At 32.2% G+C, this 15,761-nt stretch overlaps 1 protein-coding gene across 1 annotated transcript in view; it reads right to left on the bottom strand.

The window, feature by feature from the left end:
* Window positions 1-304: 304 nt before the first annotated feature.
* The window catches only part of LOC106469127 (protein kibra-like), a 44,723-nt gene continuing 29,266 nt past the window's right edge, over window positions 305-15,761 (bottom strand). The window contains exons 5-14 of the mRNA XM_022397557.1: window positions 14,809-14,863; window positions 11,663-11,809; window positions 10,636-10,815; window positions 6,735-6,883; window positions 6,010-6,174; window positions 3,721-3,810; window positions 2,548-3,228; window positions 1,948-2,013; window positions 1,432-1,518; window positions 305-323 (exon numbers count right to left, since the gene is read on the bottom strand). Of these exons, the coding sequence (XP_022253265.1) occupies window positions 320-323; window positions 1,432-1,518; window positions 1,948-2,013; window positions 2,548-3,228; window positions 3,721-3,810; window positions 6,010-6,174; window positions 6,735-6,883; window positions 10,636-10,815; window positions 11,663-11,809; window positions 14,809-14,863 (1,624 nt within the window). The 3' untranslated portion in view covers window positions 305-319. The remainder of the gene's footprint in view (window positions 324-1,431; window positions 1,519-1,947; window positions 2,014-2,547; window positions 3,229-3,720; window positions 3,811-6,009; window positions 6,175-6,734; window positions 6,884-10,635; window positions 10,816-11,662; window positions 11,810-14,808; window positions 14,864-15,761) is intronic.

The following is a 15,761-nucleotide window of genomic DNA, read 5'->3' as shown; positions in this document are numbered from 1 at the left end:
CACACGTCATATTTATTCAACAACAATAATTATTTTTGATACTTTATCTTGTCTATTGCTATAATCATCACTTCTGGCAGTAAATAGTAAAATGATGCCAAAAACTGACACAGATTTTCTGCTGACCTGGGACCTGACGTTTTGAAATGATGCCACCATTCCCTACGTCAGATTAGGTAATAATAATTTTGATAAGAATGTTCTTGATCAGTAAATAAGTTTTTCTATTATATATGTGCTCTGTTTAGGTTACATACCAAAATGGTCATTAGCTTGATTCTGTTTCTGCATCATTACTCCCTTGGAGTGTGGGTTGTACTCAACTGAGGAATGATAGAGATTTGTACAAGTTATTATCAGCCTAGAGTTACCCCCCCCCCCTTCCCGATTATGTAGGTCAATAATAGGAATAACTGGTGACATAGATTATCTATGATTGTTGGATGAGAGACTAGGAACCTTGTCTCCGACTTATGAGTGCTATATATCAAGTATCTTGTTCCATTCTTCATCTCAGATAGGTATTTCATCACTCTCCAGCTCCAACAGCTAGAGGAAATCTTTAAAATGCACTTAGAAACTGGACAACAGTTGAAGAAAATCCTCAGCACAATATTTTTTGCATCTATACGCATACATAATAAATATTTTTGATTTTATTGTACACATTTGTGCACGAGTTTTTATTGTTTTCTATGTTTAATTTATTCCTTTGTAAAACAGTTCTTGAATCACTCAAAAAATAGGTTTCTAGGTTCTTTCTTATAACTGTAGATACAGCTAGGGCTTAAAGTGGCAACATTAAGCCTAGCAATGCACACACATACTTCCACATTTTGTATTTTTCCCTAACTATTTAACATATAAAATAGATCTTACTATTATAACATTTAATGCATATTATATTAGATTCATACAACACTTAACAAAGAATATTTAATGTATAAAATACCATGTAAATTAAAAACGGTAGAAATTTTGCTTTGGAAAATGTCCCCTTTGTTATCGAAAAAGTGGAAAGGACAGAAACTATTTATATCAATTGAATTCAGAATTATTACTAGAAGAAACTGGAGGAGATTGTTAGAGGGAGGAAAGCCTGTGCCAAGTATTGGATACGTGACGTTAGAAAAAAAAAACAGATTCAGAGTAATAAGTAATGATAAAGTAAAAAATAAAAGAAACTGCCACCAGCAAGTTGCCTTCTGTGGTCAGTGGTTCAGAAATAGCACCACTACATGGATTGTACACCAACAAATCTGCTACAATAGGATTCCATGTTTGTAGGGAAAACAGTGCTGAACTTCTCAAGCATGGAAATCAAATCAAAGAGATGTCAATTTTTTTCATAAAAAAAACAATTAACCATATATATTTATTTTACTTTGATAAAGTACAGGAAAATTAAATTTTCTACAGCTCTATACTAACATCTTGTGGTTTGCGTGGATGTTCAGTTCTGAAAGGTTTCTTGCTCGTTCAATTCCTACATGTAGCAAATGATCCTCTATTGCATACCTGCAAAAGAGATGTAAAAAAGATAAATACATAAAACATACAACTTTTATTTGGGTATAGAGTATGCAACTTCATAAAAGCAACACCTTTAACAACCACCAATAAAAACAGTACACATTTTTTGGTACAATATTAATCTCATTAACGACAGCATTTTTCCCAGAACTAAAACCTAGACATTTTTAAATCAGAAATAAAATTTTATTTTCATTTAAAATATTTTAACAGGATAAAATATATTAATATCAATCATATGTTTAACATATGTTAAGCATTTTTATAGGTCATACATAATATATTGGAGATGGCAATCAATATAAATTCTCAAAAAAACAAGGAAAATAATGAATAAACTAAAACAACATATATATAAGCCATAAAACACTTTTCTGTTATAAATATTCAGTTAGTTACAAAGTATAAACTAACCTTAGTTTCAACTGAACTTGGGCTGTTTCTATACTATGCTCTTTTATGTGTTTGTCTACTTGAAGCCTAAAAGAGAAATGGGGAGATTTAGAAGTTATAACTATCATATGTTTAATTTTCTTTCCCCAAAAATATACTGAGTCAAGTGAAATGTAAGATTTTTAAATAATGATTATTAGAACTTATGAGTGCATTAAAAAAAATGCAATAATATGTCAACCACACTTTATCACTATATCCACTACTAAAGAAATCTTTTGCCCAATACCAGTGAACATCAGGCTGGCCAGCTGAGAAATAACAGACATATTAGTGGTCAAGAAGCTACTTATACCATCAACATTAATGGTGAAGTTAACCCTTTTGGATTTTAACTTATAATGTAACAAAATAAATCCTGGAATAAACATTCTAGTAATTCGTGAACTGTTATTTACAAAATAATTTTCATATTAGAGTTATTTATTAAACTGATAAAAGAAACAAAAAGCTCTAACAATTGATGCAACACAAACAATATTTTTACCTAACATACACACACACATCCCTATCAATTAAAATACAGCTTCTAAACTAAAACTTAAAATTTCTTGTAATTACCTCTTTACTGATGCTTCAAACACACCGCTATCCCCTGCTACAGATTCTTCACTTACAGCAGCTGAAACACTAGCATGACTATTTGGTTCACTACACTGTATGTTGAACCTTCCCATTTCTGGTTCACAGACAGGATAACTAATAGTGCTCTCGCTTGTTCCTTCTACATTCTGTTGAGGCACAGAGTAATATGACCAATTATGATTTCTTCTCATAGAGTCTTCAGGTATTTGATGGGATCTTAACTGAGAGGTACTAGGTTTAAGAGATTCTACTGATGAAGATTCTAATCTCAACTCGGCCAACTGGCTTTCAAGAATCTTTAATCTCTGCTGTCTTTCAGCAAGAGCAGATGCATGGTCACAGTTAGGATGAGGTTCATAAGGAGACATAGGGGGCGATATTGAAGAGAGAGAAGAACGTGTAGAAAGAGAGGGTCCACTGTTACCTTGACCAAGTGGTGGGGAAGAGGACAATACTTCAAATGCTCCTGTAGATGAAGCAATGCTCTGGCTACTTCCTTGCATCAATTGCCCAATGTGACATTGTACTGACAGATCAACAGAGCATTTCGGAAGTCCATAGATATCAGTGAAACTAAGACTACTTGCAGACAGTGAACTGGTACTGAGTGAACCAAGGGAACTACTGGATGACATGGACAAAGTACTTGCAGACAAGCTGTAGAACAGAAAAAGTAACACAAGAAGAAATCAAAATACTTATTTATATTCAACATATAAACTATACTATTTCTTGCAGTAAAAAATGTTACAAAACAACTTAATTTGTTTTTCATTTGTTTAAGCCCCAAATTTTTTTATTGTGAAAACTTTCTAAACTGGTCAAATGCACCCATTTAAATGGTCATTCAATAGTTAAGTTCTTTAATAGTAATATCACTGCTCTAGATTCTTTGAGACTAATGCCATATGTATACAATGTACAGGTGCATATTATTTCCAAAATACTTTTGTAAGTAAAATGATTACATACATTTACCTATTATTTATATAACATAACCTAAACTTCTAGCTTAAAAAATATTATTTAATCTAGAGACCAAATAATATGAAGAACAACCAGGACCAAACGAAATGAACATAATGCATAAAGAATATATTCTTGAAGTTACATTTTATACTCAATAAATACTTAACAAAATGTACTTACTTTTTAAGCTTGGTTTCTAAAAATGTTATTTGTTGTATAGCATTACTCAACTCCTGAATGAAAAAATTCTTCTTTTCATGAAGTTTCAACCTACCAACAGAAATAACGTGTCATGTGTGCAAGCAATTATTTTCAAAAGCTATCAAATCCATCTTACGATTTCATAACTACACATGAAAATATTAATCTATATTCAATTACACAACTGCATAAAGTAAAAACAGACTTTTTTTGTTTGGTTTAGAATTTTCCTACAAATCTAAACCAAGAGCTATTAACCACACAGCCATCACTAATTTTGAACATATGGAAATAAGACAGCAGTACCCACCGCCAATTTTTGGGCTACTCAAAATAGTGGGAATTGGACTGTTAAAGCACATCCACAGTCCCAACATGCAAAGGGCATTTTTGCAGCAACAGAACATGAACCATGTATCTGAGAACAATAGCACATCATATTATACACAAATTCATACAAATGTATAACTCAAACATATCTTTCACAATTTCTGTTCACTATTTCCAGAACTGGACTCATTTCAAACTAATATAAAATTTAATTAAATTACTTTATATGAATACACTTGCCATCCAAATGTAGTTAATATATCAAATTTAACATTATATAACTTTTTGTTTCTTAATTTCAAAAGGATGTATTAAAACAAATTCATAATCTACACTTTTCTGTATCACGCAACACTTGTTTGCTCTGAATTGCACATTTTAGATAATCTTTTCACCCCTATTTGAACTTTATAATGCAAACTACAAACTTATAGTATAGATATAATCTAACTTTATATCCTCCAATCATTTTCCATTAGATATAAACCAGAAAGTCCCACCACACACTCCCATCACATATTGCCTGTTGAAAATAATTCTCTTTGGTGTTTGCTATCATATTGTTTGTAACCAACAGAGAGAGAAGATTCCAATTTGTTGACTTACATATACTGCTAGCTCCAACTTTTGAATTACTTGGCATATAGTTTCAAAGTTACTATCGCCAAGTTCAGTTCAACCAGATAAAGGAATTATTTTAATGTAGTTATAGCTTAGCTAGAAGTCAAATTATAATACTTATAGGACACTGTATGCTTTATGCATGTTAATATTTTGTGTTCTAAACTGAATATTTGAAATAAATAAAAATTCACTAAAAGGCTAACAACAACCTTAGCAAAAATTAGGGTCAACTTTAATTCAAGATATTTAATACTTATGTATGGGTCTTGTACTTTTTTTTTTACAACACCCATACGTAAGTGTTAAATTTCTTGTTTTTAAGCCCATTTTATTTATTGTTATAAAAGTAACTAAATTACATAAAAATTACAAACTTACTAGATTAAATAAAACATAGATGAAAATATAAACAAATTTATCATCAAGGTACACATACGAGTTACATGTGCGTTATGTAATTCAATACTTTGTTTTATCATAACTTCAGCAACTTGTTAGCCTGATGTCTAGCAGTTAGACGCAGTTTAAAGAGCAATAAAACAAAAAGATTACATAAAAACAGATGTAAACTGTTGTAAGCCTAAGGCTAGTTAGGATAAATAATTGTAATTTTCAGTTACAATGCACAGTCCTTGGAGAAAGAAGAAAGTAATTTAGATTTAGTTTATATTTTCTGTTGTGGCTACAAGTACAGTAAAATGGGCCGAGCCTGTATAGTGTCAAGCTAGAGAAAATAACAGATAAAATAGTTTTACTGAAAAAACTTTTGATATTTATTTGGGATATTCCAGAGATTATGCAAATGAAAGTTGAAACTGTAAAATGGAAAAAAACTATTTTTAATTTTAAAAAGGAAAACAATTTTATAGTCTAATCAAAGTCTGAGTCAGACTATGACTCCATACTTTCACAAACAACTCTTTAGTTAGAATACTGAACTAAAAATCTTGATTTTTTTTGTTCGAAAGATTTGTATTATTTACAGAAAGATTGTCAAATTTCATAAAGATTCATTAAAAGTTATAGTATGTTTAGTTTCATAGTTACATGATGGTTAAAACGTAGGCAAAAATGACGATATCCGTAAATGCAGAGGTAATGTATGTTTTATCTTAAATGATAAACGTACTTACATAAATTATGAGACCATACAAGAATACATCTCAAAAGCTACAAAAACAAAAAGCTTACTTAAAGACAATATTACTAAGATGATAATTACATAAAATTTTTTATATAAATACTAAAGAAAGTCATCTTAAGAAGGTTTTGATCAAAATTTTCTTTTCCTTTAACACAACCACAAATTCTTACCGATCTGCAATTGTTTTATGCGAAATCTCCTTAGCATTGCATATATCTTCTTGTAATTTACATATATGCTCCTGAATGGAGGCAACTGCATTCTCATTCCAACCAGTGATGTTAGTACTACGCAATTCCTGGAGTAACTGTTCCTTCTCTTGGATAAGCAAAAGCCTAGGATTGGCAAGCAAAGACAAGAATAACCATGCAGCAGCATATCTCATGGCACAAATGCTATTCATGCTTATATGTCTGCTTAGGTAATACAAGCACATATTATATATGACACTCAATCAGATGGCATGCTAAGTCATACATACGTATCAGAGAAATCAAATAAGAATAAAATTCTATTCTTTGTGATCCACAACTGCTTCAAGAAATAGATAAGATATTTAATGAAAAGCAAACAAGTTATAAAATGTGAAATTTGAGACAAGGCTCTTTCTTTCTTTTTTAACAGAATTGGTTAAAACTGCAGATGCTATTTTCAATCTATCATATGAAGGTAAATAATCAAAATGACAAAATAAAATGTTTATAAACTGTTAAAAATAACATGCTTGAAAAAAGCAGTAAAAAAGAAGTAGCAGCATTTTTTGATGAGAAGAAATACAGTGATGAAAAACAAAAAACAACCTTTGACACAAATGGAGCTAATTTAGCTGATTTGCTTGACTGTTCTTATTCTAAAGAGGTTCTTGCCTCCCTGTAGACAAGAGTATGGTTTTTACCTATCTTTATCAGATTCAAGCTGCCCCGGAGCCATCTTATCCTCCAAGTCTGCCATCTCCTGCTGAATCCTATGGATATGCTTTCGTTTTTCATCGTATTGGAACCTCAGTCGGGCCATCTCTGCAAGTCTTGCACCAAGATGAGCCACCTATAAAAGATAGGAAAAAAGAAAACTAGTAGCACACATTTGCCTAGTCCTAGTCCAAACTATGAGTGTTATAATATTATCAATTTTCTCAGAATTTCATCTGTGTTAAATATTGTATAAAGACTGTTTTAAGTTTCTTAGAAATCACACACATTCATAATGACTCAAAAATATGCTGAATTGCATACAATCAAGAGAGATTGCAAGCATAAGAAAATACAGTTAAACTTTATTCAGAGATTTTAAGTGTATAATATTTCTGTTTGAGCCTGTAGTTTTAAAAAATAGACCATTTTGGTTTAAATGTAAAACAAGTCATAAAGCTAGTCTCCGAACAGTAGCATGTGTGGTGTATTACTGTGGAGGATAGCTGTCAGTTGAAGGTTCATCATTTTAATAATACTCAATATATACATAAGCAAATTTATAGTTAAAAATGTTACATTATTAATTCATTTTTAATTCACAGTTTGAGAATTTTTTCTGTAGCTTTCTCCAAGGGTTAGTCCCCCTACTAAAATGTATACAGTTGTGGAGGTTTAAGGTTTCAATATTTATCTTTTCCAGTGTCTCATTTGTGTATCAAAGATCAAACTGATGTTAGACATCTTAAACAATATTCACAACTGCACAAACAGTTTTGTATAATTTTTATTTCCCATCCAATAACTTTATCATCCCAAAGGCCATAGAAGATTAGTATCAGCCCAACTTTTAATTATAGATGATAACAATACCATCTCACTAAGCATTTACATATAGAATTATATCAAAATACAAGTTAATGGTCGTGTAAAATTATCAACTTTTTTTTGGGAATAAACCACTCATTAATACCTTTGTTTTTTTATGTATGCTTTGCATTTCACATTAATACAAGTAACAAATAAGTAAAAATATATTTTGTTTACCACTGAAGAACATTAATCACTGACAGCACACAAAATATTAAGTACTAGCAAACTCCAAAGAATATTAGTTTCTTGAATCTTAGCAACAAAAGTTAACAGAAGAGATAATGGATCTCATAAAATTTTCTAAAGAACGTACGAGGGTTTTGTACTTAAATATTAGACAAACTATGTACGAGGGTTTTGTACTTAAATATTAGACAAACTATGAACAAGGGTTTAGTACTTAAATATTAGACAATGGTACCTAAGAACCTTTCATTTAACATGCCATAAAAGAGGGAAGCCATTGATCTCTGAAATACTGGGGAAAAAATTTGTATTTTTTGTTGTTTTTAAGCTAATTCATTTTTGAATAAAGCATAAGCTATAGAAGAGAAACTTCAGAAACCTCCAAAACAGTTACACATTTTTTGTGTTTCTTCCTATAGTTGTTTGTACATAGAAGTGAGTAAAGATTAGTGTGCATAATTTCTGCCAATTTTATTTTCAGATAGAAAATTACAACAATAACAGCACCTTATCATACACTAGGATCAACTATATGAAGAACTTTCCATAATTTTTACCAAAATGTGAAAGATGTAAAGAGAAATGTATGTTAAAATGTTTTTTAATCATCAGGTCACTCACTCTTTTATATTATCTGTGAAATATAAGTAGCATACTTTATTCCATTTCTATACAGTCATAAGAATTAAAATCCAATGAGCAATTGCAGATACAATGAAATGTCCAGAGGAATATGTGGATTGGTTACATCACTTGATGCACATGAATTTGTATCAACAGCCAAATGTCAGACATGAAACAACAAAATAGTAACAGAATGAAAGTTATTTGGTTTCTATAAGTATTACAGCATAATACTTGTAGTCTAACAAGTTGATCACAAGAAATCGTTATTTGGTAGATACACTAACTTCAGGTGTTAACATTTAAGGTTCAAATGCAAAAAGGCTATGGGACAAAGAAAACTGTCATATTTCTCTCACAAATACATATCAAACAATACTTATTTATTTACATACATTAGAAGTAAAACAAGCTTTTCAAAATGTTTGTGCAGTTTTCTGCATTTGGTTAGTTCTTGTGAACAGGATGTGAAAGGGTGTAAAAACTTGTGCTTATCCCCATTGATAGGCAATAAACACCATTGTAAATGCACAGAAGCTGTTTTTGTCCACTTTCACACAAAAGGGTTAAAAACAGTGTATATACTTCAACACGTGCACTGCCCAAGTGAATACCAGCCACATGACAGAAAAAACTCTGGCAGAGAGGGGTGTTACTTCACTTGTAGAGAGAGCCACACTAGATATAGCTGATCCTCTGCAAGGACAGCTGTTACGCACCGGTCATTATTGAACATTTCAACAAATTGGTTCAAGCACATCCACTGGTAGATAGAGCAGTCTGTCAACTGTCTGAACAACAAATAACACAATTTGGAACACCAGGAAAGATTGTGTTCAATAATCAGTTGTCAAGGGATGGGTGTTGTGAGAAGGTACACTTCACATTACTGTTGTCAGTCTGATGAGATGTTTTTAAACCATGAATGAACCGAGTAGGATAACACCTTACTGTATGTCATGATGGTGGTGTACTGTGCAACCCAATGTTTGATTCTTCTTCAACTCTTCTGATGTTTTATGAAGACAAAAAGCTCCAAATGAATGTGATTTGTGACACTCTATCCCACTCCTTGGTGTCTTCCTGGCCTTCCATTATGCAAGGCCCAAAGTAATTCATGTCTTATAGCTCAGTTCTTAGTGATATATACAATCCTACATTGAAAGCTGTTTATACAAACATAGGATGTTATACTTGTCATGTCAGTCCTATTTTCACTTTAATGCACAGTATGCTCAGGCTGTGATTCAGATATTCTTCACAGAGTTCCAAATGGATCATTTATGGTGTCCGTCCCCAAACAGAATTTTCATCAGTCATATGTGGTTCATTGTTGCTACTACTGTGATGGTCTTAACTGCCACATAGTGTCCATGATTTTAATTTTCGGTGTCGCTAATACTATGATGGTTACATGGCTGTCTGTTCTATCTCCCTTCCCCTTAGCAATCTAAATTGGGAATTCAATAGAAATATACTCATAGTTACAGACCAACACTCAAACTGTTTCATAAGTTGGATTTGCCACTGAAGCAGACTGCATCAAAGTATTTTAATGCACCTGTAGTACCTGATGGAATGCTATTTGCATCTTCGGAGATACCAAAAACTTCTCCTCAGTATGTACCCGTTCCGTCTGCTGTTCAAGGGCCAAGTATGTACCTGTTCAGTCTACTGTTCATGGGCCAAGTGTGTACCCATTCAGTCTGCATATCTCCAACTGATCATGACAAGATTCCCATAAGCAAGTTCAATGTAGATATGACGAATGAACCTGGGGCTGTTTGTATTGCAACACACTTTAAGGTGGTCATTTCGAGCTAAGCTCTGTATCACACACACAAAAAAAAGCTGATAACAATGGCTGATTCTACTCTGAAACAGCCTCAAGAGTCCATTACAGCCCCTAGTTTAACCAACAGCTTCACTGAATCCAGGGCTTATACAACAGAAGTATTATCCAGTCTGAGAGAAGCCACCATTTAAACAAATGAACACAGGTAACAGTGACAACCTATACAAGGTGAAATGGCATGTCCTGGCAATTTTATTGATTAAAAGAAAGTTGTCGTCTCGGTTCATAGATTGGTGCCTTGAAGATAGACTTACCGTGGAAACTGTCAGTCAGATTCATTTGTACAAAATGTGAGTTACAACTCAGTGTCATTCAACACCAAATAGACAGCAGACTGAAAGGGTACATACTTGGCCCATGAACAGCAGACTGAATGGGTACATACTTGGCCCATGAACAGCAGACTGAATGGGTACATACTTGGCCCATGAACAGCAGACTGAACGGGTACATACTTGATCTATGAACAGCAGACTGAACGGGTACACACTTGGCCCATGAAGAGCAGACTGAATGGGTACACACTTGGCCTATGAACAAAAGACTGAACGGGTACACACTTGGCCCATGAATAGCAGACTGAACGGGTACACACTTGGCCCATGAACAGCAGACTGAACGAGTACACACTTGACCCATGAACAGCAGACTGAACTGGTACACACTTGACCCATGAACAGCAGACTGAATGGGTACACACTTGGCCCATGAACAGTTCAGAAATGACTTTATATGCAATTTATGGGAACCATGCTTTTGAGCTTTAAACTCTACTAAGTACATTGATCACTTGATTCCCAGTATGGTCAAATCTAATGCACAACTTGAGTATATCCCTGTTGAGCTATACTTTTAAACAGTAGCAGGTTAACCATTGCAAAATGACACAGACAAGTTCCATTGTCTTTCCTGCTGTACAGCTGAGACACCATCAGTGTTTGAGGGAGGCCTTCCTCATTCTTCTTCAGTTCAGAGAATCTGATGAATGAAGCAATATTATTATCATATTCCAGAAATTTAGTGGGATTCATATCACCATTGCTTTTTGCATCAAACTCTTATCGTGACATAGCCTCAGATTGTTGAAAGTGTGCCCTGTTGTTCAGAAAGGCTCCTGACTGTCTAGGTTACATGGGCTTGCAAAGTCCAGACTGGTCATTTCCACCATGACCTCCCTTTGCGATCCTGTGTTGATGCAAGTAGGATGTAATCAATAGAAGTTGAAGTAACTGTGGTATCCTCAGCTTTTTATCAGTCTCTTGGTCCCAGGGATGGATAGAAGAATGTAAACATTGTTCTCACCATGGTTGACCAAAGTCCTTGGTCCAGGATAAGTCTTATCCTACATCTTGCTACATTTTCAGATTGTATCCTCACCTTACATCTAGCTTTCTTCTGATTACAAACCTGATTATTTCGTTCAGAAAGAGACTCTGACTGCATAAAACGAAAACTTAAAATGTTGTACCATTTTGCAAGTGTCTGGTCTGGATTGAAATCTGCAAGGCTCACTTGAGCACTCCCCTGATTAATAAAACATGTTAATGAATTATATGTATATGGGACAAGTAAAAATATTTGCTTTTGGATTAATGAAGAACCTTCCTTTGTTCTATAATTTTAAGTTTTTTAAATCTCACTGTAATATTTCTTTGTATATTCTAGTTACATAAGGTTTACAATTAATTTCACAATTTATTATGAATTCATTAGAAAACTTATTTCAGCAAATTGGTAGTCTATATAAAGTGATGCTTTAACCCAAAGCTAAAAATGAAAATTTAATGAATACCCGATATTTATTTACTACATTAAAAAAATCAAAACAAAATAAACTAACAAAAGCTCAATCTTATTAATGTGAGTTATCACAAACTCATTTAAACAAAAGTCTTAGTAGTTTTTATGTTTAATTTCCTAACTTATACTTCATATTGCTGACTTTATTATTGTGTATTTAATTTTATTTATTCTAAGTGTTTACTGTTATTTTGTTAATTTCATGCTTTTATTCAAGCCTTTGATCCAGCACGTTTAATTATAAATACACTTTATGTTTTTTCTACTCACCAAGCATTCTTCATCACCATGTGGACTGACAGACCAAAGATACACCTGAAGGGTTTTTGAGAAAAGTTTTGAGAGTGGGAGAAAAACCGAAAGGATTCACCAAACGTTGGTTTCTGGAGGTTATTATACAAACGTGTACTACAAACTGTGGGCATGTCAGATGAGTAAGGTAATAATGCTGCCTTGACACAGCTGAAAAAGTGAGCCAATATTAAAAACAAACACAAAGACTTCACCCTGATTGTTGTATCAAAATGTAAGACAAATATATGCTAAAATTTGTTAATCCTTACACAATGTTACAGTATATACCATATGAAGTTTAATAGTTAGCACATTTTTAATATTTATTACACTTTATTTTTCCATAGATGTTGCAGGTCTATTTTCTTGTATATATATATATACAAATGGTTAACCTTCCCAACAAATTTAAAAAAAGAATAAGCATAATAAAGCTTCTTTCAGCTTTATTTGTGAAATTTCTGCAATAAAAATTTCAACAAATGTTAAATCTCTTGAATCTCTTATGAAAAGAGTTAACAGATTGAATTAACTCTTTTCATGCAAGTCTCTACAAGATTTTAAAACAGAAGATTCAGTGAACTTCTCGCAAAGAAAAAAATATCTAAATATTACAAAATACTATTGCAGCAGAAAAACTATTATGTTTTACATTCTCTAACTAGAAACAAACATATCTTTATTTAGACAAACTTTTAAAAATTTGTGTGCAAATGTTCCACATTTAGTTAGTTGGAATCCTCTTTAAAAATATGTGAAAGGTCATAAGTGTGTGCTAATCATTTACCTTAGTCAATGGCTTATATATGATTGATTTTATATTTGTATCATCTACTCTCTGGGGTTTGGGTTACGCTAAAGTTGAGGGGTGTTACAGGGTTAACTACCCCTGACTATGTATAATAGGAATAGTTGTTGACATACATAATAATAGATTACTGAGTATTAAACTATAAACCTTGGTCTCTCTCTACAGCTCCAGTAGCTGAAGAAGTCTACAAAAATGTATGTAAGAACCAATCAGCAGTTAAAAAACAAAAAAGCACAACTGTACAAGCATAGGGAATGAAACATTTTTGTTTCATTGTAATTTGTTTGTGTTCAAGTATTCCTTCCTTGTCTGTTTTCAATTTACTCTTGTAAACCACCTCTTGAATCTGCTGATTATTTTAGATATCTATAAAATACTTGTAATGTATTGAAAACCACAAACAAGGTTATTAAATTACATTCTGGTGTCAAGGCCATTGATCGGTTATTTTGAATGTGCTTCTTTGTACCATATGATGCCTAGTTACTGAACAGTTTGCAAATCGTGAACACAAATTTTTCTCAGACCACTTGTTTAAGCCCATATACAATTAGTGTTAGAATAGAAAAAATAACATAAAAACAGAGTTTTACTGACAACAATTTTTGATATTTATGTAGGAGTTTCTAAAGGATATGCATATGAAATATAAAAGTTGTAACATTAAAAAATGTATTTTACCCTTAACCTTGCACTTAGACCAGCCAGAGTCCGAGTCACACTGACTCAATAAATTCACAGGCAAATCTTTATAAAGAATACTTCATCACAAATTCTGATCTTTTGTGTCTGATATACTTTTAATGCATACTAAAAGCTTACCAAATTTAAAGAAGATACACGTAGTAAATTTAAAATTACAGTGCATATTAATACATGCTTGGTCTAATGAAACAACTCCATGCACATAGACTTAAAGATCAGCTTTTTTCTCAAAGTGTATAATGGTGAGAAGTTATCTAATACTTTTCAATGAAAAATTACACATAAGGTTGTTCATGGCCTATGGTAACAATTCGCATGACCAATCATCCTGGCCTCTAGCCATCCCTGTGACTGCAAAGGTTAAAAGTTCTGACCCTCTTGTTAAAACTTAGTTGAAGTTTTGTGAATTACAACTCTGAATGATGCCCATAATTTACACTATTTGGGAAAATTCCATTAAAGGAATTTCCAAAGCATGAAAGGCAATTCATGTTAGATTTACATAGAAATGGTATCTATACTGTTGAAAAGTATCAGTAAAGCAAGGAAAAATCATATCATGATTCTAGCAATAAAAAAAAAACAGAGAGAGACAGAGAAGAGGCTACTCCATTACTGGTTTAGAAATAGTCAAGTTAAATTGCTTGCCACCAGAAGTGACCCCCCAACACACAACTAAAGTTCTGACTTCCCATAGAACTTGGGTCTACAAAAGCGGTTACAGAGACATGTTACAAGCTTCTTCAGCTAATACACATGAACTTGGGTCTATAAAATTCCAAGCAACTCATCATCATACTGGTGATATAACATTTCATCATACAGGTGATATCACACAGAATACCACTAGTGGTGGAAGTGGAATTATAAGATCTAAGCATTTATCCTTGTTTCGTTACCATAGATAACATACAATTCTTTGTAAACACTGTGTTTCAGTGATTGTAAGCTTCATTGATATACATATACTAATAATAAAATATGAATAATCAAATTACACTCACATAAATATGATTATGACACTACAGCATTCAACAGATGCCACAAAAGTTTAAAATAATTTGTTATAGAAATGTTTACATTAATTTTAACATTAAACAAAAACTTGAGATTACAATAATAAAACTTCAATGTTTCAATTTATGTTAAAAGTTTATCTTAAATGACCACCACCACATAACAAACGATATGAAATAAATCTGAATTACCCTTTTTTTCTTCTAGAATAAATGTATAATGTAACAGATAATTATACACTGTTTATTCTTAAAAACTAATAGTTTTCAAATTTTGTATACTCTAATTGTAGCTGTAAAGCAATTTATCACAGTGGGGGAGGCTTTACATAAACAAAAAATTGAGTTAACCCTTTCACGATGGGTTCAATATAAAATACACTAGTTTGTATATACATTTGCACATGTTAAATATTTATACTATAACTTGTAATGCAGTATGTGTATCTTCACAAAATTTGGTAGACTTTTAGTAAACTTTTCAAGTATTTTGTACACAAAAATATCAGATTTTATAATGAAGTATTTTTCTAAAGATTTGTTTGTGAATATATTGAGTCTGTTTCTTTACTAGTCCGAGTTCGAGGGGATTTTCAAGTTATGATTACAAAACTGTTCTTCGTCCCAAAAATCTCAAATATCATTTGTGTAATTTCTACAACCTCTTAAATACATTTCAAATATTTGTTTTCAGTAAATCTTTATATTTTCCCTACTCTAACTCTATACGGGGTTGGTCAATTTGACTGATCTCATAACCACCATAAAATATTAGGAAAAAAATATAAATTATGCTTTTTTTGTTCCAGAATGATTTCAAATTTTAACACAAAAACACAAACATTTAGTC

Source organism: Limulus polyphemus, unplaced genomic scaffold, assembly GCF_000517525.1.
Source record: "Limulus polyphemus unplaced genomic scaffold, Limulus_polyphemus-2.1.2 Scaffold3319, whole genome shotgun sequence".
Lineage (NCBI taxonomy): Eukaryota > Metazoa > Arthropoda > Merostomata > Xiphosura > Limulidae > Limulus > Limulus polyphemus.
Note: the sequence above shows the minus strand (reverse complement) of the source record. Positions and strands in the feature narration are given on the sequence as shown.